We start from the raw sequence: 27,204 nt of genomic DNA on the forward strand, positions 1-27,204 counted from the left end.
TGGAGAAATGGCTCGGCATTTATGAGCGTTTTCCGCTTTTTCAGAGGACTGGAGTTCAGTTTCCTGCACCCACACTGGCTTGGGGAACCCCAACTTGGGAAGCCAGTGTTCTCTGTGGCCTTCAAGAGCATCTGCATGCATGTGGTACGTGCACACACACAGTTTAAAGAGTCATCTTGAGAATGGAGTTTCCCAGAGCAAGGCACAGCCCGGAGTACGTTTTATTCTATCTGCAATAACCAAGAGTTATTCCTGACCTTAACAGAAAGCACAGTCGACATGCTAGCTAGCCCTGGCTTTCCCAGGACCTGCTTCTGGACGGCTGCTTACTACCTGTAGTAATGGGAATTTCCAAATTTCCAACTTCCAAAGTAGGAAGTAAGTGATCTTTTTGATGGAGTCTTGTCACTCGGGGACAGATCTGAGTGGTGCTTGCGTTCCGGAAAGGGCAGAAAGAAGTGCCCAGAGACCTGCCTTCTCATCTGCATTCACAGAACTAGCTGTGTGACCTGCACCCATTCGGCAACGCCAAATCTCAGGCTGCTCAGCTTCCTGGCAGTTACTGCCACCCACAGTCACTGCACTCGCCTCTGCCTGCAGCCCCTCAGAGGTTCTCCGTGACTCAGTGCTGCCCAGCGCCTGCTGCTCTCCTGTCTTTCAGGAATGCCTAGTCTGCATCCTCCACGGTGGCCCCACACTCTGCAGACACCAGCACTCCACTCCATGCCACAGGGACAAACTTGTCTTCCTAAGTTTTTTGAAAGAGGGCATTTTACCTCTGCATTCTCTTGTTCATTGTCTTAAGTCACATACTGTCACTTGATTATTAAAGCTTTCTTACAATGATTACAAAAAACACACTATTACTTATTTAAAAAACAAATACATCTGGGTGTGGTGGTGCATGCTTTCAAGCCCAGCCCTTGGCAGGCAGATCTCTGACAGTTTGAGGCCAGCCTAATCTGCATACCGAGTTCCAGGACCGCCAGGGCTATGTACACACCTTGCCTCAAAAACCCCCCCAAAAAATAAAAACTCATAGCCTTCTTGTGTATTTTTAAAAGCCGCCAGAAATTTGTCAATGAATTACAAAAGCCTTCAGGAAACTGCCTTCGGATTGGACAGTTTCTCAAATTTTTGCTTAATACATTCATATTAAATATGTTACTGAGTTGAAAAAAAAAAAAAAAGACACATGGCTACCCACCATGGTCGGTAAAGGGGTTTATTAAGTGGCTGGGGTGGTCTTCCCATTTTAACAACAGAAAAGCACTTTCCACACTTACCCTTCCCATGTTAGCAACTCTGCCTCATGGCTGCAGCCTCACAATATGAACACCTTCCTTTCAGAGTTCGGTACAGGGACATCTCTTCATCCAGAAATAAACTTTCAGTCTCAACTCAAAAAGGAACAAAGGCATATATCTCGGTTTCTGCAACATTTGGTACAAGTTTGCAACAAAAACCGTACATAGCAGCATGCTGCCCACTGGAGACCGGGCTAGCCTGGGCAAGCCTTGCGGGAATGCTTTAGCATCTGTGCATCACTGCTGTTTTCACATATGACAGGTGGAGCTGCACCACAATGCAGGAGTCTCGAGGCTCCAGTTTCACACACTGGACTCTAGCACAGGAAATGTCTTTTGGAGTTTAGCAAATATACAAATAGAAAAGAAAATTGCCTTAAGAAAAGTTTCACAAATGACTAACCATCTGAACTGTTCTTATCACAGCTTTTATATATTATAAAGCTCCCCTCACCCCCACTGAGTCTTTGATGAAATAAACCTAGTCACTATCATCTGAGCCACGCTCTGAACCTCGGTCTGAGGCCTCATTGTTTGAGCCCTCTGGTTCTGATTCATTTCCCGAGCCTTGGCCAGAACCCTCGTTGTCGGAGCCCTGCTCCGATTCGCGGTCCGACTCTGCACTTGGAGAAGCTGGGCGCGAATCATTCTCGGAACCTCCAGAGGGGCTTCTCCCCGACTGTGCAGACTCATTGTCCGACTGCTCAGAGCCGGAGCGCCTTCTCTTTCTGGACGGCTGGTCACTGTCAGAATCCTCATCTGACTCCTGTCTTCCCGACCTCGGAGGGCTGCCCGCCTCACTGCCAGACTTGTTCTGGTTGTCATCTGAGTCGCTCTCTGATGAGGCTCGTCTGTTGGGCCGCTCGTCGTCGTCAGAATCGCTGTTGCTATTCCTGGGGTGTCTGGAGGAGGGAGGGGTTGGTGAGAACGAGGGCTGCCAACAGTACTTTGTGTTTTGGGTCATGCCTGGTACCATCCAGGGGCTTCTGTGATACTGGTTTGTGTGCTGCTAAGTGTGGGCTTTTATTTACAAACAGATCAACAATGAGGGAGCACAATGAGCGAGTTTAATTGAGGTAAATGGCACAAATAAACTTGGCCTTGGCTATGGGCACAAGCCTGGCAGCAGCTCAGCCTCACAGACTTGTTCCCCGGAGTCTACACCTTCTCCTGGCCCTGCAGACCACTAGCCAACAACCTGGGGGAACACTGTGAGGACAAGGGCATCCAGATCTGTCAGGCACTATCTTCAAAGCATCCTCAGACGGTTCTCTGTTGCGCTGAGGTCCACTCTGACCAACCAGGACTCCTCCTCTGGCCACTGCACTTAAACACCCCTTCTCTTACCAAAAACTGAGCTGCTACCACCAATGCCAGGGTGGCTATGCTCCCCAGAGCAGTAAGTGGGAAGGAAAGTGGACACATAGCCTCTGCAAGGAGGCTTGGGTCTGGGGTATCCTCACACCTGCCAGTCTCTTTGGGGGGATCTGAATGTTGACTGAGTGAAGAAGCAATGGCCATAGAGGAATGCAGGGAGTGTGGTAGAGAAAGCTCTGCTCCAGGAGTCCAGGGGTGGGTGTGTGAGCACCAGAGGCAGGCACAAATCAGCAGTCAGTTCTTCAAGGCTATGAGCTCAGCGTGATCCCCATACGGGCTGTCTAGGCTTAGCCCACCAAGGAAGGCACAGGTGTGTCGCTGGTCCATCAGGGGAAGAAATGGACACTAAATCCCTCACTTCCACAAGGCAGGTCCAGGCTATTCCTAGTACTGTTAGCCAGTCAGTGCTGGGCAACAGAGCGACATTTTGCTTAGGAGTGAGTGTGCCACCTAGGAAACACCAGCTGAGCTTCCTAATGACATGCTCACTATGGTTTCTTCTAGCTACAAGACAGCTAGGCATGGAGCTCAAGTTTGATGCAGGAGGGTCACTGAGAGTACAATGCCAGCCTGAAGCTGTCAAGAAGCCAGCACATTGACCACTCCCAGACATCCCTTCTTCAAGTTTGCTTTCCCTCTTAAGAGAACAAAGACAAAAGAGGAAGCAAATGTCCTCAAGGAAAACAGATTGAGAGAACAGGGGTGTGTGTTAACTAGCATCGGCCACAACTGCTTTCCTTTCTCATGGGAAGTGTGTTTGGCTATAGGATTTCATAAACATGAACTGTTGTAGCTAGGAGAAAACATACAGATCGCTACTCTAGTTCGACATTACATTTTCATGATGAGGACAGCGAAGCACAGAATAACTCAATGGTGGTCCTAAAACTATGTGATTTCAGTAGTAGAATGAATAAGCTAAAATCACACCCAGTCCCAATCTTTTCTGTCCCAATAAATCGCTATGGCAAAACGGTAGACAATGAAATAAAAACGTCTTTAACATCAGAAAAAAAAAAAAAAAAAAAAAAAAAAAAAAAAAAAAAAGAGGATACAGATGGCGGGTTTGCAGCCACCATGACTGCTACAGTGTTTGCCCTGGAAGTTCTTGCCCCTCATCAGACTGGGCTTGCCCACCATTACAATTTACCAAGGGGAGGGAATCTTACCCTTCATCAGCAATTTTCAGTTTATCCTCATCTGAAGAATCATCACTTGATGATATAATGGCTTTGGATTTTATTTTTCCCTTCATTGAAGGAGGCAGGCGTTCTGGCTTGGGCTAGAGAATGTCAAACATAACCCATTAGTTGGCATTCCCATATTCTTGGGACATTACATCAGACCAGGTTTTATTATAGTGAGAGAATCAACAGCCACCAATGAAAACATGCATTTGTGCTGCAAGAAGCTACGGAAGAGTGCACTGGGGCACCCTGTCAGACTTACACACACAGACACACACACACACACACGGGCCGGAGAAGAGCACACTGAGTCTTTCACAGACACACAGGACAGGAAGACAACTTACAGCCTTCTTTTTCTCTGTTCTTGGTGGACGTCGTTTCTTTGGTTTGGGGCCATTTTCTGTTTCGTCATCATCAGATCCTTCTTCTCCCTTTGGAGGTCTTGAATAGTGAACATCAAGAGTGTGTCAGGAGGTTCACACCTGCCAGGTATGACTACGTCGCCATCACAGTAGTACCCTCTGTATGGATGCCGACCTCAGCTACGCTATATGCGCTCAAGGGCACAGGGCATACAGACTGCCAGCCAATGACATCTGCCGCTAACTTGTCCCTGTGCAGCTTCCTCCTTCATCTACACTGCAATCTGTGTTTGGTGCAGTGACTGAGTGAGAAACAACCTGGGTTTTGTATCTCTAAATCTTTCCCCTATTCTTCCTCCCTTCCCAGTTGCTACCGAGATCCTCACCACAGCTACACAAGTGATGGTCTGAATGGATTCACAGGTTCTTTCTCAAGGACAACTGTCCAGGGATAGAAGGGCGGGCCTGGATAAAACAGCCAGAAGAAGACTCCTGGGCAGGAAAGCATGGGGCATCCCGGATATTACAACGATGGCACTAGGTGGTTAAAGGGCACTGTCACCACCATTCACATTCCAGAGAGGAAGGGCTCAGTGATTGCCAGTACTGTGCATGCAGTCAATCCAGCTGCCACCCGGGCTGCTCACTTTACACCACATTTGTGTCCAAAACACATTACAAAATCCTGGGCATGGTGGTGCTCGCCAACAGTCCTAGTGCACTGGAGGCAGGGACAAGTCAGCTCTCAGTTTAAGGCCAACCTGGGCTACACACTGAATTCAAGGTCGGCCTGGGATACAGAAACCCTACTTCAAGTAACAAAATGACAAAAGGAAGGACATGGGTGACTCTCAGCTGTTTCAGGGGACAACCTAGAGATACACGCAAATTAAATACTCAGGACTTCGAAAAGCAGGGAAGTAGTTTGAAGCGATGGAGTGTAAAAGGTCTCTCGATTTTACAGACACTTGAAACAATAATGAGGACACTACCTCCTCCTTCTCCTCTTCTTCCTTTCTCCACCATCCTCCTCTTCGCCCTCCTGCTCACTGCCACTGCCCTTCCTTCTCTTCTTCTTTTTGGATATAGGGAGGTCGTCATCGGTGTCATCATTGACAAACTCATCAAACTCGCCTCCTTTCTTAGAACGCTGCGATTCAAGGAGACTAGAGTCAGCCACTTCCAAGTATGGTAGTTATTTTTTGGCTGCAGGGACTGCAGAGCATTCTTGTAGGTCTCTGACAGGTAAAGACCTTTTACTAAGTCAAATGGAAGAGGGGCTTGGCTGGGCCCACATTCCCAGCCCTTGTCATGAGAGGTTCTATCAACTGTCTGAGAACTCAACACAGGGAAGCGCACCTTCAATTAAAAATGCATTTAAGCCACCTAGCCCCAGAATGCAGAAAGGTGCTGGTTGTCTGCCCCATGACCACTTGGTTGACAGGGAGCTATGGGTCTCTGCAGCCACTCAGCACCACAAAGGAGTGTCATACCAAATCCTTCACCTTGGGGAGAAGACCTAGATTCAAAGTACAGTTCTACTGGCTGCTCACCTGAATATCATGTATGTTAAACCACTAGGAGAATAGGACCCCCTGCTCGCTGAGGTAAGCAGAAGAAGAGCGGCAGAGCACGTTTGTGCCAAGCCCAGTGTTCACCCACTGTGCCACATACCCCAGAAAGGCAGGGACTGCTGCCCATCCCAGACACTGTGGTCTGTGTTGGAAGACTATCATCCCTCGGTAGAGAAGTGGAGGCTAAGAACTAAGTACAGAGCCACCTAAAGTATGTTCTTCCTTTCAGAAAGCCCAATGATGACAGGCAGCGGGGCCCGATCTTACCCGCCCTCCACCTCCCCCTCTTTTCTTCTCCTTTGTGGCTTCAGTCTCTCCAGTGAACATGAGGATATTTTTGGTCTTCTCCACATACTGGGCCCGCTGTTCCAGAAGTTTCTTTTGCTCCTCCTTTTCTCTGAGACGTTTCTCTTCCTAGGGTGGGAGCATGGGCATTGATAAAATGTTCTCACAATGAATAAAGCAACGTAGAGTAGACGGGGCTAGCTCCTAATACACAGCGTGCGCACGCACCTGCTCTTTGAGAAGCTTCTGCCTTAAAAGTTCCTTCTCCTGCTCCTGCTTGGCCCGCAACTCCCGTTCTTCCTCATCCTGCTTGCGTGCCCGGGCCACATGGTACTGGGCCTGGCTCAGTAGGTCGGAGCACTGCCTAACATTTCAGATGCACAGACACAGCATCACAGTTAGAAGGACCTGCTTTCCTTAAACCCACACCAACACTATCAGCGGTACTAAGTTCCCCAACTCAGAATTCCTGTCCTGATTCACTGACACAGTGTGAGTAAAGCAGAGAAGTATTTATCAGGTGGGAATGGTGGCTCAGGCCTGTACTTCCAGCATGAGAGGAAGGTCTGAGTTCTAGCCTGGCTGCAGATTAAGACTCTGCCTCAAAAAGACAACAGAAAAAAAATAAAAAAGAAAGGATTTCCCCACAACCTAAGTACACTACACCAATTTCCTCCAAGTCTGAAAGTGCTGTAGGTGAGGGACTCCCAGAGAGAGAGAGAGTAAGTGACCCTGTCAAAGCCAGGGACCACCTTTTTCTCGCGACGCTATTATTTTCCACAAAGCCACCTTCTATAAACAGGGCTTTACCTGGCTTCAGAGGCAGCAAGGGCCAAATCGAATCTCATTTTATCTCCTACTTTACTCAAGTAACTGAAGTATCTAAATGAAAGGAGAAGATAAAGACATTGTACTTAATCCTCATCATTAAGACCCTCACGTGTTTAATAAACAGAACTTCATCAAGGAAGGCAAAATGTATTTAATACTGTCAGTAAACTAAAAACAACCGTAACAAACAGGCAGGAAACACTAAATTGACTAATAAACTGTGTCAGCATGGTGGGTTGGGTCATGAGAGCACTTACACTTCACCAGATGAAGCAAGAAATATTAACAGAGATGACCGTAAGCACAGCTGATCAATCAGAGACTTGAGGTTTTCACTTTACCACACACTGAATTGCTAAGTCCTATAAGGTTAAACACATTTGAACTGAGCTGAATAAATCTGTTAAGCAGTAAGTGATAAGATTTTAATCCCAGCTTGATGAAAACCAACATCCCATAAAGACACACTGGTACAAAAATGAAACCAACACAAGTGGAGACAAAACAGTTCACATGTGTAAACTGCTGGCTCACACCGCTGAGAGATTAGTAAAAAATCTAGGGCAAGCCCACAGCTAGCCAGCCAGGTCCAGAGATCCAGCTTCAAGAGCCCAGTGTGGCTGGACTCTCCCCGGAGTTTGGCGCCACCACATGGCAACTGTGTGCTTTGGCCTAAACTAAACTAATGCTTGCTTTCCCCTAATGGTTAATTTTTTAAGGGAAGTCAGTTTTTTGTATCTTTTGAGACTGTTTTAAGGAAACAAAACATTTTCAAGTCTTCTTCAGAATTCTCACCTGTGCGCCAGCTCCAGCTCCTTCACAGCATTAAGGACTTCCTTCAGATTACTCTTTTCATCCTTCAGGACAGAGGTAGCTAATCTTTGCAAGACCAACGCCACATTAAACATCAGAACTGTATCACTGGGTGCCACATGTCTGGCCTGTAAACACATAGCAAGGCGAGTTAACCTCTTCTGACTGAATGCCACAAAAGGGATTTTAACAGCCAGAACCAGGAGGCAGCTGGGGAACAGTGGTGGCGGGCAGGCGGGCGGCACGGGACTGCTGTTACCTTCAGCAGAGTCTGCTTGCACTCCTGTAACTTGCCGCACTTGAAGAGGGCGCGGGCCAGGTAGAGCACCACCTCCGTGTTCTGGTGCTTGTAGAACTTTCTGAGGCAGTTCTCATACTGCGAAAGAAACGTCGGTTACAGACAGCACAGCGGGTAGCGGGGGTGCAGGCCTTTACTATCAGCACTCAGGAGGCAGCAAGCACTCCTATACACAGTCATCTCCCCAGCCCCCCAGTTAATCTTTATATAAATACGACACTTTTTGACCACAAGCATACACACATCCTGCTGACAAGGTGATTTCCTGGAAATCCCTAATGACTAATTTGCATTTCTAGAAGGCAGTAGGGCTACTCTGCAGACTGGGATGGCTTATCTCCGAGAATATAACTTCTGGGCTGTGCATGCAATCTGAGCTCTGTGACTCCCTCTGACCAGTTTAACTCCTGAAGCCTAGACTACTTTTACCTTCTCTTTGTTCAGAAGCTTCTTTCTGACCATACTGTACCCACAGATACCAAGAACTTTGCTGCTTTAGTGTACCGAGAACACTGAATATAACTTTTCCTTCAAGTTCAAGCACTCAGCAAGCAGAAGCTAACAAAATTCTACAGGTACAAGCCTTGTTTCTATTTTTGTCTTCCTTTTTTCTAGTTTGTATTTCTTTTTGTCTTAAAAGATAAGCACTGGAGAAGGTTAAGTGGTTTAGTGGTTCAGTGACTAAAAATGCTTCCCGCTCTTCCAGAGGACATAAGTTTGGCTTCCAGCATCCATGGTCAGTGGTTTACAACAGCCTGCAACTCTAGCTCAAAACCTTCTCTGGCCTCCATATGCACATGGCATACTTTCATACACACGTGCATGCACGCACACACACACACGTGTACAAAAATAAACCTTTTAAACTGAGGGCAGTGGAATGGCTGTAAGCCCAGGGCCCTGCGAGGCTGAAATGGGAGAACACTTAACACAGGTATGTAAGAGACTGTATTGTCTCCATAACAACAACAAAAATCACCTAACGTTTCTGAAGCTCAGTTCATTTCAGAAACTGAAGGAATAAATACCGAACCCTCCCGGTTAGTGGATACTTGTTCTACATGTTAGTGCCCAGCTCTTTTCAGACTGGAGCCTCACAAAATTCTCTGAGGTTAAGTGAACTCCACTTTACCTAGAGGGAAATGGGTCAGAGAGGAACTTCTCTGCCTGTGGCATGCATTCATGGAACTGGGAGGGACTCACATCTACCTGGCCTCATTGTTACACGGTTATAAGCCTCTGAACAGACAGTATCAGAGGAGATGGCATGAAATTCTATGATGGGGCCAGAAGGATTAAGGAAGCAATGGCTCCATACAACATCTAAGTATCTGGAGAGGCAAAGACCTTACCATCTGAACAGCGCTGATGTACTGCTTCTGCTCCACGTAGATGTGTGCCAAGTTCAGCCACACATCACTGATATCTGCTGTTGCTTCTCTCACTTGGGCAAATACATCACGAGCTTCACGGAAGTATCCTTTGTGGGCCAAAACAGCTCCTAAAGTTGCACAAAACAGTGAGAATGTCCTAACTGCTGCTCAAACATCTAAAAGCCTAATATTAAAACAAGTGCACTCATCAGAAAAACCAGATCTACGAACACCCCAAACGCATTAACTTCCCCAGTTGTCATGGACCCAAGGCTTCCAGTCACCTATGCCATTGGCAGCATACAGGTTCTTGGCATCGTTTCTGAGCACTTGTTTGTAGATGGCCAGGGCACGGTCTTGGTGACGCTTTTCCTAGAGAAAAGAAGAATTACTGAAAAATTCAACAATAATAAGAACACCAATCTCGCTGACAGAGACAGGGGATTACCTTTTCTCGGTCTCTGGTTGGCTGATGCAAAGTCTGGAGCCACACATTGCCAAGGGCCAGCATAGAGTAGGTGTCACTCTGTGTGGCTGGCTGTTTTAATATCCTCTCAAACTTCTTCTGGCCTGGACCCCATTCTTGTTTTGCCAGATGGAGGTTACCAATCAAAGACCAGGCATCTGGGTGATCCTATATAAAGAAGTAAATTTTATAGTCTGGGATTTGAGGAATCAGTCATTTTTCTTACAATGGCTAGTGGTTGAAGAGGTTTACAGCTATAATACAATGGTGGTTTTCAGACTAAGAGTTGAGACCTAAGAGCTAGTTGCAAAAACAACTTAGTGCCTGTATCACCATACAACACGCAACAGCATCGAATGAAGTAAAAACAGTGCACTGCCCACCAGTAAGAGCCACTAATGGTGTGTAAACCTGTCTTTCAGGGCTCTGCTGCAGTGTGCAGTCTCTTGCTGTGAGCCACATCAGAAGCTCAGAGCACCAATGAAAACTAAGACTGGTTCTGGAAGCTGCTCCTGGCAGGCTGCAGGGCTGAGCACAGGGGACAGGATGCAGACAAAGAAGGAAGCGGAAGGGAAATAGTTATATATTTAAAAAAATGATCCTGACTAATCATACAAACTATTACACTTGTTAAAATCTTTAACAAGTGAAATAAACAAAGACAGAACTAGTCAGTAAAACCAGAGATGACAGGGTTACTAGAAAGATCACAGTCATTAAATGGACAACCTGATTTTGAAAGGTAGAGAGTGAATTTCTGAAACTTCATCAACAAAACCAACCTGATTGATCTGAAGAGCTTCCTTAAACCAATCTGAAGCTTCATAGAAGTTTCCTTTATCTCTGGCCATGGCTCCCAGGCGCAGATAGCCTGAAAGTGCACATTTAATTTATCTTTACACTCTCACATCTAAAGGACCCCAACACTGAAGTCTGACATCTTGGACAGTCATGCTTTGTTACCTGTCTCAGACAGGAGAGACCCACGCATGACGACACATCACTCTAACCAGGCAGAAGAGAAACTGCGTCACTAGGTCAACCTTTCTTTTTTTCTTTTTCTTTTTTAGACAGGGTCTTACTATAAAGCTCTGGCTGGCGTTTAATTAACTATGTAGACCAGGATGGCCTGGAGTTCACAAAGTTCCACCTGCCTTTACCTCTGGAGTGCTGGAAGGAAAGACATGTGCCAGCAGCCCTGGCTGGGACCACTACAAAATACAGTAAGGGTCACTGCACAAATATGGACACCCCAACAGTCAGTCTGCTCTCTGAAAGGACTACTCAGTCACTGACAGAATGGCATCGAGTAGTGGGATGATTCACACCCTGGGCTGGGTGGAATGGAGACGCATGAGGCTTCATCATGACACTCAGGATGGTCCACAATTTGAAATTTATGAATTACTTAAGGAATTTTTAATATACTGTTTTGAGAGCAGAGTTGAGTGTAGGCAAATGAAACTACAGAGAGTGAAACCTTGGAAAAGCCTAAATTCTTACAGTCAACGTAGTTAGGATGCTCTCGTAAAATGTTTTTGTACAGTTTCTCGGCTTCGTGGAATTCACACATGGCCTCGTAGAGCCTGGCTAAATTGTAGGATGTGGTAACAGAGATGGCGTTGTAATAGTGTTCATCATGCTCGGCTTCTGCCTTCGCACGGTCCAGTGAGGCCAGGAAGTATTTCTGTGAGGAAGAAAGCAGATTGTTATTGGAGATGGCTGAGCAAAGTGTCTGCAGCTTGGTCAAGCACAGAAAAAAGAGAAGGTTTCTGTATCCCCACCTTTGCTTCGCCTAGGTTTCCAAGTCTAAAATGAAGGGCCCCAACGTTATTCAGAATCTCAGGAGGGACGTCGGCCTGCACCTTCTCCTGCAGGATGCGTGTGGCTGTTCCGTAGGCTGAAAGGGCACCCTGCATGTTTATGGTGGACAGAGTAAAGGTTTACTCACAGTGCAAAGAGACACACCACACCGGCTTATTAGGACACAGCATTTAGGATAGGAAAAGTAGACGTCAATACCTGGATATCAGTCTGTTCTAAGATCTGGGCCAATTCAATCCACGCTTCCACATCATCAGGATACTGTTCTGTGACCTTCTTCAAATGGCCCTGGGATAAATGAGATCATTAATGCTGTCAAAGGAAAAACAAAACAAAACAAAACAGAAAACACAAAAACATGGCTGCTGTAATCTGCTTAGGAAGCCAAATGTGTGACGCTCAGCTAACCATCACTTCTCACGGCTGTACAAGCAACAGCTGGAATCTCAGGGTACCTAAGGTTTACAACATACCTTGGCTATGTCTCGTTTCTCCTGATCTTCTGAAGCAGCATACAGAGAGCCAAGAATTTTCATAGTTTCGTAATTGTTAGGATAAGCTTTCAAAACTTTCTCAAAACACTGAGATGCATTTTCTTTGTCGCCTCGATAAATATACATTTGTCCCAAACCAAAAAATGGCAGTACAAAGGAGGATGAAGCAAACTGTGTGGCTTGATAGTAGTACTGAAAGGCTTGGTCATAATCTTCCTGAGAGAGGAAAACAAAACCGACCAACAACATGTCAAGAGTGTCAGAAGATGAAATCTCGTGAGTAAAGGGCTACATATTTAGAAAGGCTGACATGGTCTCACCTGAACATGGAATGATCGAGCCAGCTGGTAACAGCTTTCTGCTTGCATAGCCTCTACCTCTGTGTTGTGGAATGCATGGAGAGCCAGGTGCTGCACTTTACTATAATCCTGAATTTGACACCAGAAAAATCAATTTAGTGATGTCAGAAGATTGCTTGAATAGTGATTTATTTTAATGAGTAACATTTCATTTAGCTATAAAGTTTATTTTCATCTCCTTCAGTAGCTCAACTTTTAGCATTCTAACAGTTACAACCTTAACGAATAATCAGTTTACAAAGAATGACTGAACAGCTATAAGCTTAACGAATAATCACTGTATCTATAACTGCAGAAGTGAAGCTCCTGTCAGGGATGAGGCAGCACTAAGCTCTAAGCTACTAATTCCGTGTCAATTTACTCATCAAAAAACTGGGCACAGTTGGTAAGAACCATGCAGTCACAAGGACCTGAGCACCCTAGCACACACACACAAGCTGGCCATGTGTCTGTCACCTTAGTGTCGGGAGGCAGAGAAAGAGAGAGCTCAATGGCCAACCAACTAACTGAACCAGCGAACTAGAGATTCAGTGAGGCCATCTTGAAAGAATAAGGTGAGAAGGATTAAAGAAAAGACACAGCAGTCAAGAGAACTTGCTGCTCTTGCAGAGGACAAACCCATATGGTGCTCACAACCTCTGTGACTCCACTTTCAGGGAGTCCAATGCCTTTTCTCATCTCTTTGGGCATTAGACACTATCTGGTACAGATACATACATATATGCAGGTGAAACACTCACAAAGACAGACAGACACACACACACACACACACACACACCTTCTTAAAAAAAATGAAAAGGTGATTGAGGAAGATCCTGGCACCGGCCGCTCGCCTCCACACAGTTGTGCACTCATATGCACGTGTACATGTGCGTGCAAACACACACACACACACACACACACACACACACACACACACTCACACACTCAAGAAAGGAAGGAAGGAGGAGAGAGAGAGGGAGGGAGGGAGGGAAGGACCAGACTATTTACCTCATAGGGTAGGTGTGGCCAATACAGAAGGAAGTGCAGGGAATGTACTTTTAACAGTGCTTGGGATATAGTAAGCACTGAGTACATGAGTAACAACAGAAACACCATAGTAGCTTACATTAGTAAGGCTGATACACTTTTGTCACCTTTTACCTAAATTGTTACAGTATTTTAAAGTTTATAGTACAATTTAGTCTCTGGTTCTAACATGGCAGATTAAGCTTTCCTGTTTAATGTATGAAAACTTTGCCATTGGTGGTGAGACATTCTTTGGCAGTGTAGCCTCTGGTAAGCCGCCCATAAGCTTATAAACAACCTCTCACCCAAGCTGCTCCAAGCAGCCCTAATTAGACGCACTGGATCACCAATGAAAAGACAAAAAAGCAGAGGAACTAATTGGGAAGAGGAAAGGATCAGCAGGAGGGGGATGAGAGAAAAATGGAGGAACATGATCAAGGCATATTATATACATTTATGGAAATGTCACAGTTAAACCCATTAAGTATGATAAATGTATGCTAATAAAACTTTAAAAATGAAAAACTTCATCAATGGTATCTTGGATTTGGCATGTTAAGAAATTTAAATACTGTTGTTTCCACAAAACTGGTGGAATTACAGACAAGATCAACATGTACAAACAGGACCACCACTGACCCTGGCACCTAGACACCTACAGCAAATTCTATGAAGCAGATGCTCGCTACCTGGGCCTAACACAGCACCTGTTGTAGTCGGCTACATGCTTTGTCTGCCTTCTCCAAAGGCTGGGGCTTTCTCCACCCCATGCCTTTTCTCTTTCAACTACCTAGTGACACCCAGCTTAACACAGTGGAAAACTTGTATACTGTGAAATGGCCCCTTCACCATCTGATCACTTCCTCATTTCTGTGTGAGCAGAGGCCTTTCCTTTCACATTTCTATGTGCTTACGCGCCTGCTTCCTTGAGTGCAGACAGCAGTCTTACTCATCTGACACCCGACCGCAGGCTGCACACAGTGCAAAGTGCCATGCATATTAGAATGGATGTGCTCTGCCCCAGAAACTAATACAAGTTCTAATTTGGGAATAAAGCAAAAACAAAATGACATTTTCAAATTTCTTCCCTAGTTAAACAAAAATCATGTACTGAGTATATTCAGAAACATCAGGTTTAAAGATTCACATAAATAATTTTTACCTTTTTGAAGAAAAAGTGGTTTGCCAAATGGTTCAGTACCATCGGGTTGCTAGGATCAATAGTATAGGCTCTGGAAAGAAGCTGCACACCATTTTTGATGGAATCAGCCTAGGAGAAAACAATGTAACAGAGCTGAGTGAAAAACATCACTTAGTTAGCACTGTTCAGTTTTCTTCACTCTCAAGAAATAAAGTCCAATACCACAAGACTCTTCTTCCACAAGGATGTAACATTCCAAATAGGGGAACACCAAATCGTTACAATTTAGTTTTCTTAACAAAAGTTTATTTGATACCAGTTCTAATAACTTATGCTGACTCTGACGACAAAGACTAGAAAACCAATTTCCTTTTTTTTTTAAAATTTTTTATATTTATTTATTATGTATACAATGTTCTGCCTACATGTATGTCTGCACACCAGAAGAGGGCACCAGATCTCATTCTATGACTGTCATGCGGTTGCTGGGAATTGAACTCAGAACCCCGGGAGAGCATCCAGTGCTCTTAACCACTGAGCCATCTCTCCAGCCCTAGAAAACCAATTTCTAAGACTTATTTATTTTTATTAATATGTATGAGTGTTTTACCTGTATACCTCTGCACCAAATGTATACACTGATTGTGGAGGCCAGAAGAAGGCAACAGATTCTATGGAACTGCAGTTTTAGACAGTTGTAAGTTACAATGTGGGTGCTGGGAACCGAACTCAGGTCCTCTGAAAGAGCAGCAAGTGCTCAAGTAATGCTGAGCCATCTCCCCAGACCCCTCTTACAATTTTTCAATATTCATTTGTAGTGAAATCCCCATTTTAATCTCAGTATTAGATTTTTGTGAGTGAGTACAGGGTGTGTGCCACTTTCCTTCTTTTTCCTTTTTTTAAATTTATTTTTGATTGAAGTTCATTAGTGTTTTGCCTGCATGTATGTCTGTGTGAGGGTGTCAGAGCCCTGGAACTGGAGTTATAGACAGGTGTGAACTGCTATGTGAGTGCTGGGAATTCCCGGGTCCTCAGGAAGCGCAGCCAGTGCTCTTAGCGGCTGAGCTGTCTCTAGCCCTCCTCCTATTTCTTATTCAGTTCTTGTTTGAGGTTGTCCACTTATTAGTCCTGCCTTAGCCGTCTTTTTGACATGGCAGCCATTTTACCTTGCTAACAGGACACAGCTTCCTTTCTTCCTTCCATTCTTTCTTTATAAACACATGGTCTCATCATGTATCTTTGGCTGGCCTAAAGTCATCTATGTAGAACAAACTGGATTCACGTTTACAGATCTGCCTCTCTTTGTCTCCTGAGTGCTAAGATTAAAAGCATGCCTTACCATGTCTGGCCTCAGAATAGATTTTACAGTCTGTGAGACCTTTTGATTTCTGGAAGGAAAGCTCCCTTCCCTTTTTGCAATCCTTGGTGACAAATCATGATTGAGTCAAACTAATCAAGATAATCTATTCTCCCTCTCTAGAGATAGGCATAAGGCAGAAATTTTCACTGGGGACAATGTCAGTTTTTGTCATCACTACTGGGAGATGGTACCAGCATTTAGTAGTAAAGGCCAGAGACACTAGTAAACATTCTACAATAGAGAGACAACTCTATGTTAGAATAGATGATAGAGACAACTCATAGCTCAACTGTCAACAGAGCTGATACTGAGAAACACTGGCAACCTTTTGGACAATCAAATAAAGAAACAGGACAGGAACTGCCTTTCCATATCAGCTGGAACTTCTGTGGGAAAGCCTCTTGCTTCCTTCCCTCCTGTGAGACTAATGGACCAAAAAGACATCCGAGGCTGCAGCAACCGACTTATGACTGTGAGGTAACAGGCACTGGGGAAAGGCACACATTAAGGAGGGGTCAATATAAAGTTATTCAAAAGCTTTGAGCTTGATGGCACTGTAGTGTCAGATGTGAGACCTCGGACACTTTGTTCAGTAAACTATAAAAACACTAACGTTTAAGTCGGGGGAGTGGCGAGTGTGGGTGTGTCACTTCGTCACAAGCATCTCAGACAGATCTGCGGGCCTGCGACCTTTCAGCTGAGATTCTAAGCTTCACAAAGTTCTAAAACCATTTTGAGGCGTGTGTGTGGTGTGTGTGCTGGTCTTAAAGCAGAATCACCTGGTAGGGACATCTTACCTAAGCTGCAAGGCTCTCTTCTCATGGCTATCCCACAGAAATGTGTTTGCTTTCGGGATGGTGCCTGAAGCACAGGCATCACATTTTCTATCTATAACCTGAAATCTTGATTTCTAAAGTATAAGTCGTTCTAGGAGTCCTAGATAAGGATCAGCAGGCCTGATAAACCTGAAGCTACAGGCCATCATTCCTCCCATACCTCTTTATTGTTGAGCTCTAGAACAGCCAGTCCAACCAGCGCTCCCACACACTTAGAGTTGAGTTCCAGGGCTCTGCTGAATGCTAGTCGAGCTTTTTCCAGTTTGTTAAGTTTGACAAAGCAATGGCCCATTCCTAAACGAACTTCAGCTAAAAAAAATAAATAAAATCAAGTCATTTGCCCTGTCAACCTAGGACACTTTAAGAGTTTAATTTCTAGTGTCTGGACTCTTTAAGACACGTTTGTTGGCCTACCACAAACTTGATTTATTAGGAGTCAGACCATATCATTCCAATCCTTGTCTCCTCTTATGGGTACTACTTTCACTATACAACAGAATAACTGTAATATTGGCATTTTTCTTATCTTGTAGCACCTGCTGCAGTACACCACAACTATCGGCTCCATTTTTTTATTTAAAAGTTATTATTGCATATATGTGCGTACACACACACACACGAACAAATGTAAACATGTGCACTGGTGCATGCATGAATAACCCTAGTATTTAAATAGAGAACAAGTCTGTGTCTGAGTACCTACAGCTGCTGTCATTCACTTCTGGGCTATGCTGATATAACCTAACTCATCGAAACACAAACAGCCTTAGTCCCTCCCTAAGGCTATCCTCCACTGGTCTCATCTATTTGAAGATGCTATGACAATACTGCCTCTCATTTTTCCTGCATTACAAATAATATTTTCCTCTCTGGACCATTCTCACCCATAGTCAAACATTCTATCATCTTACAGAAAAGTCTATGGATTCCGTTTCCTTTCAGGCTGCCAGCCCATTCCTGTTTTTCCGGACAAGATGCTTCAACTGATTAAACACCTGTGGACTCTCATTTCTTTCTTCTTTTCCTCTGGCACCAACTCTAGTGAGGGGTTATTCCCACCAAATCACTAGTGATTTGCACTCTGCTCGATTCTGCCCATTTCACTGGCCTAAGCAGACAATGTGACACAATCTATAACCTTCCCCTTAAGAAACGCTTCACATTTGGCTTCAAGGACATTACTTTTGAGTTTCTTCTTATCTCTGGCTACTCCTTAGGATGCTTTCCCAAGTCTTTCATTTTTCGAACCCTTATACTTTACAGCAGCTGTTCTCAACCTGTGGGTTGTGACTCCTTTGGGGTCAGACGACCCTTTCATAGGGGTCATTGAAGATGACTGGAAAATATATTTAAGTTACAATTCATAACAGTAGCAAAATTACAGTTATGAAGTAGCAACACAAATAATTTTATGGTTGGGGTCACCACAAATGAGGAATTGTATTAAAGGGTCACAGGCATCAGGAAGGTTGAGAACCACTGCTTTACCATGTCGCAGGGCCTCTTTCATGTCTACGCTTACTCCTGTCTTCAAGCACACTCCAGGACTTTTGTTTTGGGGGTGGGAGATGTGATTCTTGACAGGTTTCTTTGTGTAGCTTTGGCTGTCCTGGACTTACTTTATAGACCAGGCTGTCCTTGAACTCACAGAGATCCACCTGCCTCTGCCTCTCCTGAGTGCTAGGATTACAGACATGTGCTACCACATCTGGCTCACACTCCAGGCTTTTGCACCAGCAGTAGACTGGTGCTTTCTAAGTTAATCTGTTCATCACAGACTTCCTTCATGAATTCCAAGATAAGAGTCTGCCTTCTTGTACCTCAGACAGGCATTTCAACCTTTTCATATCTAAAACTAATTTCTCTTGGACTGTTTTCCAAATGTAGTAAAACGTAGTTCCACTTTTAATATTACTTGCTCAGCTTTTGACTCTTGCTCTTTTTGCCTCACATTTTACATTGGCTCTCCTTTCAAAATGCCAGAACATGACCACATGTATATCCATGTTGTGAGCTTTAATTGGTCCGTGACCTGAATGCTTGCAAGAATCTCCTCCCTGGTCATGCTACCTCTGTCCTTGCTTACTCACCTCACATCCTACTCTAGTCTGTAGGCAGTAGTTCGATGGCACTCCTACTGACTGACTGATTGCGCATTGGTGTTTTATCTGCATGTATGTTTGTGTGGAGTTAGGAATCCTGAATCTGGAAATTGGTCCTGTGGAAGAGCAGCTAGTGCTCTTAACTGCTAGGCCATCTCTCCAGCCCCTCAACAGGACTCTTAAACATAAGTCAGATCACAGCATTCTTTGCACAAAGCCCTCCAAGACCTCTCAACTCTGTCAAAAGCTTGAAGTCTCTAATATACTCTCAGATGTTCAACACGAGAAGCATTGGGCAGTATCTTTGATCTTATTTCTTACTACTTTCCATCTATTTCCATTCTGGATACACATAGTATTTCTCAAATTTGCCAAGAAGTTTTCTGAGGATGTTTGCACCTGCTGTGCTCTTCCCAGGATGATAGTCTCCCCTGTCTGCATGATCCTTGGTTATTCTAGCACTTTATAGCCCTGATGAATTTTCCAGCCACCCTTTGTAAGTAACTCCCAATGTTTCTCAAAGCTCTAATTTGCTTCAAGTTCTCAGGGGGTTACCAATACCTTTTATAGTATCTATTTTTCTCACTCAATTCACTGTAAGGTAAATTACTTGAGAGGACAGGAACTTTTGTCTTTTGTTTCACTGTTGCATTCCTGCATTGCACAGTGCCTGGCACATAGTTGATACACAATAAAAACATACCAAGTGAAAAAATATGTTGGAAAAAAAGTAGCACAGGTCAAAAATGTAGTATGATCTGCCATTCACGTTTTAAATCAAACACCAAGAAAATTCAGTCTTGGTGGGGGCAGGGTTGATACTATGTATCTTCTTCCATCTTTCTCTACCTTATTTACCCAGGCAGAGCCTCTTACTGAAACCAGAGCTCACCAGTGTACCTAGCTGGCTTGTGCCAGCATCCTATTTCTGCCTTCTGAGTGCTGGGATTACAGATAGCTACTACATCTGCTTAGCTTTTCCATGGAACAGGGATTCAAATTCCGCCATTTTTCCACTCCAGAATAAAATAACTTTGATCTTGTCATTTCACTACTCTTAAAGTATCTTTTTATAACCAATCTTCAACATTTTAAACAGCTTAGAATTAAAATTTCTCCTACCTGGACATCCTGGGTTAGTACGCAATGCTTTTTTATAGTAAGCCAGAGCTCCTCTGTAATCCTTCTTGTTGAATGAAATGCAAGCTTTCCCTGTGGTGATTTAAACAAACAAACATTGTTGATTAAAGAACACAAATTTACTATATATACACTAATGTATGTCTTGGTAAGAAATACATGAAAATAGTTAATTATCATATTAAAATGTGTTTTCCATAGGTCATGCATTATTTTAGTCCTAAAAGTCTTTATGTAAAATAACAATATAAATAGCTATCTTGTAGTTATCTATCAAGAGATTATTTGTTGACTCCTCGGGAGAAAATAATAACTTACTCTATTTTGCTTTTGACTGCTGTGATAAACATCAGGACCAAAACAACATGGGGAGGAAAGAGCTTATTTTAGCTTATAGTTTAGTCTATCATGAAAGTTGGTTAGGGCAGGAACTCAAGCAGAGGCCATGGGAAAATGCTGCTTCTGGCTTGCTCCTCCTGACTTGCTCAGCCTGGTATTTTATTTTATTATTTTATATCACCCAAAACTACCTGCCCAGAGCTGGCACTGTTCCAGTGGGCTAGGGCTTCCTCTATTAATTATCAATCAAGAAAATGCCCTGCAGTTTTGCCTAAGGCAATCTGATAGAGGTTCCTTTTTCCATTTGATTCTCTTGTATCAAACTAATAAAAAACTAACCAGGGCTCTTTCTATAGACATACATACACACACTAACTTATTACATACATATATATGTACATATATAATATATACTTATACACTACATATACACATACACAAAAAACATAAAACCACACACACACAAATACATATATACATACAAACAAAAGCTCCTTGCTAGTGCTGACCAACTATAACCTAAGGTCCCTGCTGAAGATCACTCACCAAGAAGGGCTGGAATATTGTTTGGAGATTGGTTAAGTACAAAATGAAACTGTGCATCAGCTTGATCCATTTTGTCACCCTCGAGCAGGCAGAAGCAGGCTCTTCCCAACAAATGGTTCTGTAATGCACAGATTCTACTAAGACTGCAGACAATTTACCAAGAGCATGCAAAACCAAATGCTTCCCACAAAGGGTGGAAGTACAACATTCCTCTGTGAGTGACCAGAGGTGCTAGCTACCAAGAAAAATCTCAATGGACAAATGAGAAGTTCACCCTGAAATGCAAATCTGTGCTGGTAACAACAAAACAAAGGTCACAGTTCTTAAAATCTGCTTGAAATTTACTTGAGAATCCTGGGATTACGGACTCAACATGTACATATATACTAAATCTGCACAAATTAACAGTACATGACTAATGCAATTGTGACTTTAATAAATCCTTCTTTTTGACTGTATCATCAATTATTTTAGTTAAAATTCTTTCACAAAGAATCTGCTTATACACATATTTTGCTTTGAAGTGGTAGTTTGTGCTGTCATAAATTACAACAAATTTGACTTACCTGGTCATACATAATAATTTTATCAGCCATTGTATACAGCAAGGTTGCCTGTGTAATAAGATCCTTTTTGTTGTCTTTGTTCTTTTCTTTCCGAGCCTGTTGCACATAGTAGGCTGCCAATGTATCCAAGCAAGTCATCTGGTCTTTTTCGTGGTCTCGATAGTCCAAATTGCCATCTATCCGTGCTGCCTCCAGCAGCTTCACAAACTCTTCTGTTTTCCCCTGCTTGTAGTACTCCAACTGCAGGCGAAAAGAAAATTAAAAATCACTAAACATGTGTCCACATAAAAAACCTACACAAATGTTTATAGAACCTTTCTTTGAATAGCAAAAAACTGGAAGGCAAAGATTAACAAGTGAATTGATAAACCAGCTGTGGAATATCTCTGTGATGCAGAGGTGTGAACTATTGACAACATAAATAAATCTCAAAATAATTACACTCACAGAAGCCTTTCTACCAAAAGAATATATACTATGATTCTACTTCTTTAAGACTCTAGAAAATGCTTAACAACAAAAATGTAAGTAGAGCAGATCAGTGCTGTCTGGAAACAGAGGGGCTGGGAAAGAACAGTGGAAGAAACTTTGGGGCACTGGACACATTCATTGACCTCAACTGGCTGGCGGAAGCTCAACAGGTACACCCTTGTTCAATACCGAGTAGTACAGTTCACACAGGAGCAGTTTACCAAAGCCAATTAGACGTGAATAAACCTATTAAAATTGGAATCACAAAAGACATTTCTGTTTCTCATCTAGTAATAGTTTAACCCCAATACTGAGGAAATAAGAGAGAGAGATAGAACCTGGGAGCTTGTTGGCCAATCACTCTAAATGAAATGGGGAACTCTATGTTTAGAGAGAGACCACGTCTCAAAAAATAATGTGGAGCCAGATGTGGTAATTTAGTTTTAATCCTAGCATCTGTGCGACAAACACAGATGGAGCTCTATGAGTTTGAGGCCAGCCTGGTCTATGTAATTAAATTCTAGGCCAGCCAGGGCCATATAGTGAGACTCTGTCTCCAAGAAAAAAAAAAAAAAAAAAAAAAAGAGAGAGACACTCATGTTGACCTCTGGCCTCCATATACATATATAGAAGGGCACCATGCAAGCAGATGTATACACCATACATACTAACCTCACCCACAGCGAAGAATAAATAGAAGCCTAACATGCTACAAGAGATCCTGTCTCAAAAGAAACAAAACCAATCTGGGTTCTGGTTTTGGCTCTATCAAAAATTATCAGTGACTTTAGGACAGATTATTAACTTCCCTAGGTGTCTGCCTCATGGGTAATATAAAAGGGATATCCACTCTATATTAACTAGTGTCTACTGGTCACATAGCACGCCAGGAGCAACACACACTTCCTCTGACCCTTACAACTACTTGATAAAGTGAGTACTTACATCCTCATAGTTTAGATGAGGGAACAGACTCAGAAGTTAGAATATTGCTTAAGGACAAACAGCATTCATGTTGGGACCTGAACAAAGTTTTCTTTAAACTCAACACTACAGTTTCCCCAACAGTAACTTACAAGACTTCATCAGATTATTTTACCACTAATAACAATTCTAATTAATAACAGAATCAATAACAGAATCTCCAGGGAATAGGAAAAGTTGACTCTTCTAGCCAATATGGCAATGTCTGTCAGTAGAAATACTTTTTTGTATATCCACGTGTGAATGGAAGATACTTGTTTTTGGAAACTATCAATATGTAGTCTAGACTAGCTTCAAATTTGTAATCTTCCTGCCTCAGGCTCTGAAATGCCGGCTTTTAGAAGTATGCCACTACACCCAGCTAAGAAGATTCCTTTAGAGAAGACATTTCAGGAAACAAAAGCACAGATTGACACACAGAACTACAATAAACTTAAAGTGTCCACACAGCAAAGGAAAGAGTAAACAGTGAAGAAGATGGCTTACTGAGTAGAGAAAATCTTTGCCAGCTATTCACCTAACAGAGACTCCATCTCCAGAATACATAAAGAACTCAGAAACCAACCAAATAACAAACACAAGAATAAGTAAGCCAAGCAGTACGGGCCAATGATATGACAGAGACGCTTCCCAAAGAGTAAATACATGAAAAATGTTCAGCATCTTTAGTCATCAGAAAAGTGTATATGGAAAGTACACTGTGAGCTGGGCACAGTGGCATAAACCTACAATGCCAGCATTTGGAAGGTGAAGGCAGGAAGATCAAGAGTTCGAGGCCAGCCACAGACCAATAGCTGGTTTGAGAACAGCCTGGCCTGCATGAGATTCTGTTTCAAACAACAACACTACCCCAAACAACAACAAACAAATCAGGGAATGGAAAGATGGCTCAGTAGCTAAGAGTGCTTGCTGTTCTTATAGAGGACCTGGTTCTCAGCACCTGAACAGCAGCTAATAACTATCCACACCTCCAGTTCCAGGAGGTCCAACACTCTGTTTGACCTCATACATGTGGCATACAAGAATACATACAGGCAAAGTACTCATACACATAAAATATAAATAAATCTTTTAAAACAAAACAAAAAATTCCAATAAACAAAAATATATTAAAAAATATACTGAGATTATACTTCACCCTAGTAAAAATGGCTATTACCAATAGCATTAACAATAACGAATGTTGGCAAGGATGGGGAAAAGCAGTAGGGAGGTTCCTCATAGTCTAAAAGCAGGACTACCATATGACCCACCTATACCACTCCCAGTCTTATATCCAAAGGAAAAAGTCAGCACATACAAACACTACCTGCATATCCACTTTCAGTGTGGCACAGTTCATGATAGCTAGGCTATGGAATCAGCATAGGTGCCCATCAATGATAAATATACTATACATGTAAGAGAGTTCTACCTACTGATAAAGAATGAAGCATGTCATTTTCAGGAAAATGGCTAGAGGCCATTACAGGGTAGAGAGGAAGGTAGATATGACCAATGCACAATATATGCATATACAGAAATGTCTCAGAGAAATCCATCAAGTTGTAAACTGAGCAATAATAATTATTTGTTTTTTTTTTTTTGAATGACTACTTGGAAGACTAAGGAGGAAGACGAAAAGTTCAAGGCCAGCCTGGGCAACTTGGTAAGACTCAAGATAAAAGGTAAAAACAAGGCTGGGGTAACAGCTTAGCAGATGAGTGTTTGCTCAGCATTTGCGAAGATGCAGGTTCAATCCGTAGGACATCTGAGCAAAGACATGCCCCGTTCCAAACCTCCTATTCTGACCATCACGGTAACGTTAGGAACTTCTTAGATATCTGTATCTGAAAGCCACTGGCAGCCTACTAGTTTAGGAATAATGAGTACAGAGTTCATCTTACTATTTCTCATAAAAAGGAAACATGGTGCCAGGGAGTAGGGTTGAAAGTTTTATGCTCTCAGATTAGGTTTTGCTGAGAATTTCCAGTAGTGTTAATATTACAGAGGTAAGAACAAGTATGACAAAAAAAAATGAAAGGCTGGGATAACTTTGACCCCCAAAGGGCTTTTTTATGTGTTAGCTTGGCGCCTAATCACCTTCCAGAATGTTTAAGAAGAAATGTTATGAAAAGCAATGTTTAGTCCGTCTATCTATACATAAGCCAAGCTTCAATGAATTACCACTAAGTAATTAAAACCTCAATATAGAGAACTATTTACTTTAAACAATTCTTGCCTTTATCAACAGACATTAGTTTACGTTGGAGTTGTACTTAGGAAACTGCCCTTATTGTTCCATAAATGATAATATAATTATTTGTCTTTTCATTGTTTTTTAAAGTCAGGTGGTGTAGCCCTCACTGTCCTGGAAGTAGACCAGGATGGCCTTAAACTCAGAGATCAACCTGCCTCTGCTTCCCCAGTGCTTCGATTAAAGGTGTGTGCCACCATGCCTGGCATAACTAATTTTCATACAGATGGTTTATTGTGTACAACTGAGTTAATCACGTGGGCTACTACTGCACTTGAAAACAAAAAACAAACAACAACAACAATAACAACAATATATATATATATATGAATACTGACCGCCAAAGCAATCCATATGTGCAGTTGTGTGTGTTCCTGCTTCAGAATACTGATAACTTCATCTCCCTCTGGTAACTGATCGAAGTCAAGTTCGATGACCTAAAACACAAAATAAACGTTTTATTTCCTTTTAAATTCACAGTTTTTCTTCTCTGTGCTTTGTGAATACTCATCAGTGTGCATATAAAAACGGTGTGCACTTACTTTCAACGGGGTGAACTAACACATGCTCATATTTAGGAAACACATGGCAAATAGGTTGGAAGTCTGATTTGGCCAAAGCATACAAAAGCAGACAACAAATCCTGTTAGTAGTTTTCCCAATGACTTGCTCACTCAAAACCAAAATGAAACCTTGTATGACCTATAATCCAATGACGCCCTGATGCCATAGGTCTGAGACCTTGAGAAACACGGCCCCAGAGGCCAGGCAAAGTTGAATGCCAACGCACACATAAACCACGGAGGCAGTATGGCGTGTCACATACATGTCTGAAATGTGGGCAAAGATAATAATGTCCTGGAATACACCTAAGTCCATAGGATTTTAGAAATAAATTCTACCTCTGACAAAATTAAAACTGTGAAATACCCAGAAGACTGAAGCAAAGCTGGAGCTGGAGACGAATCGCACGCCACCCAGGGAGGAGAGTGGGTCCGTTGCCATCACACACAGGAGCGGCTAAATCTCGGGCCCCTTAACTGGCCGAGGGAGCTATGCTTACGGTGTGCCTTGACAGACTCTTGCTCGAAGGCATTAAGAGCGACCTCTCAGATCCCCAGAGAGGTTAAAAAAAAAAAAAAAAAAAAGATTGCGAGTTCGAGCAGCAGGTAGACCCGGGGGCCATGGAGCCCGCTCTGTAATCGGTGAGGTTTACGCGGCGCTCACACCCCTGCGCCCCGGAATTAGGAAGACAGCCGAGGACTGTCAACAAGGCTGCAGGCGAACTTTCCCGAAGTCCCTGCAGCCGGAAAGGTGAGCGGCTGAGCGGAGCCTGGGCCGGGGAGCTAGACAGCGGCTCTCCGCTGAAAAGCCCAGCGGAGCGAAGTCGGCGCTGGGATCCTCCAAGTTCACAGCCCTCCCCCGCTCCGCGCTCGGCACCCACCTCGTCAGTATCCCGGAGGGGAATCTCGATGGAGCCCCGCGACATGGCGAGCTCTAGAAGCGGGCGCTTCTCACCCCACCGCTCGGCAGCTCGCAGTCCCGGCTGAAGCCGTGCGGCGGGCACCACACCTCACAGCCCGCGGAGCCGCCGGAGCACCTGCTCCTCCTTCCCCGTCCGCCGCTGAAACAACGAGCCTCGGACCGCGGCCGGCCACTTCCGGAGGCCCCGCCCCCCGTCCCGGAAGCACTACCCGGAGGGCGTGTTTCACGCGAGCTCCGCCCTGCGGCTCCGCGCGTCCTTCTTTGGAGAGACTGATAGTTCCGAGGTGGTCAGTGTGTCGGCCGTAGGTGACCCGAGCGCCTTCCGGAGTCCGGCACCAGACGCTAAGTAGTCCGAATCGAGTTCCTCGCAGGCCCGCGCTGGGGCGGTGGGTGTTGAAGCACAGCCACGCCCCTGTGGGCGGGGCCTCCGATGACAC

General features: G+C 43.8%; 1 protein-coding gene across 1 annotated transcript; it reads right to left on the minus strand.

Moving 5' to 3' along the window:
* Positions 1–1,200: 1,200 nt before the first annotated feature.
* On the minus strand, positions 1,201–26,918 carry Ctr9 (CTR9 homolog, Paf1/RNA polymerase II complex component). Its single transcript, XM_055627538.1, has 25 exons — positions 26,727–26,918; positions 25,621–25,719; positions 21,592–21,831; positions 21,026–21,143; positions 20,123–20,212; positions 17,059–17,207; positions 14,724–14,831; positions 12,515–12,622; positions 12,174–12,410; positions 11,899–11,988; positions 11,661–11,789; positions 11,380–11,563; positions 10,659–10,747; positions 9,859–10,044; positions 9,695–9,782; positions 9,390–9,538; positions 7,999–8,115; positions 7,722–7,867; positions 6,906–6,977; positions 6,324–6,459; positions 6,078–6,224; positions 5,229–5,386; positions 4,219–4,315; positions 3,854–3,966; positions 1,201–2,209 (listed from the first exon to the last, which is right to left on the minus strand). The coding sequence occupies exons 1-25, from the start codon at positions 26,769–26,771 to the stop codon at positions 1,789–1,791; spliced, it is 3,516 nt and encodes a 1,171-aa protein (XP_055483513.1). The 5' UTR covers positions 26,772–26,918; the 3' UTR covers positions 1,201–1,788.
* Positions 26,919–27,204: the final 286 nt, after the last annotated feature.

This window comes from Psammomys obesus, unplaced genomic scaffold (genome assembly GCF_907164565.1).
Source record: "Psammomys obesus unplaced genomic scaffold, mPsaObe1.curated_primary_1811, whole genome shotgun sequence".
Lineage (NCBI taxonomy): Eukaryota > Metazoa > Chordata > Mammalia > Rodentia > Muridae > Psammomys > Psammomys obesus.

Coding starts and splice junctions, on each gene's coding strand:
- Ctr9 (XM_055627538.1), bottom strand. CDS start 26,771: ATGTCGCGGGGCTCCATCGAGATTCCCCTCCGGGATACTGACGAG. Junction 10,748..11,379: donor GCATCCTAACTACGTTGACT/GTAAGAATTTAG, acceptor GTGCACTTTCAG/GCTATCTGCGCCTGGGAGCC. Junction 6,978..7,721: donor GAGCTGGAGCTGGCGCACAG/GTGAGAATTCTG, acceptor CCTTTCATTTAG/ATACTTCAGTTACTTGAGTA.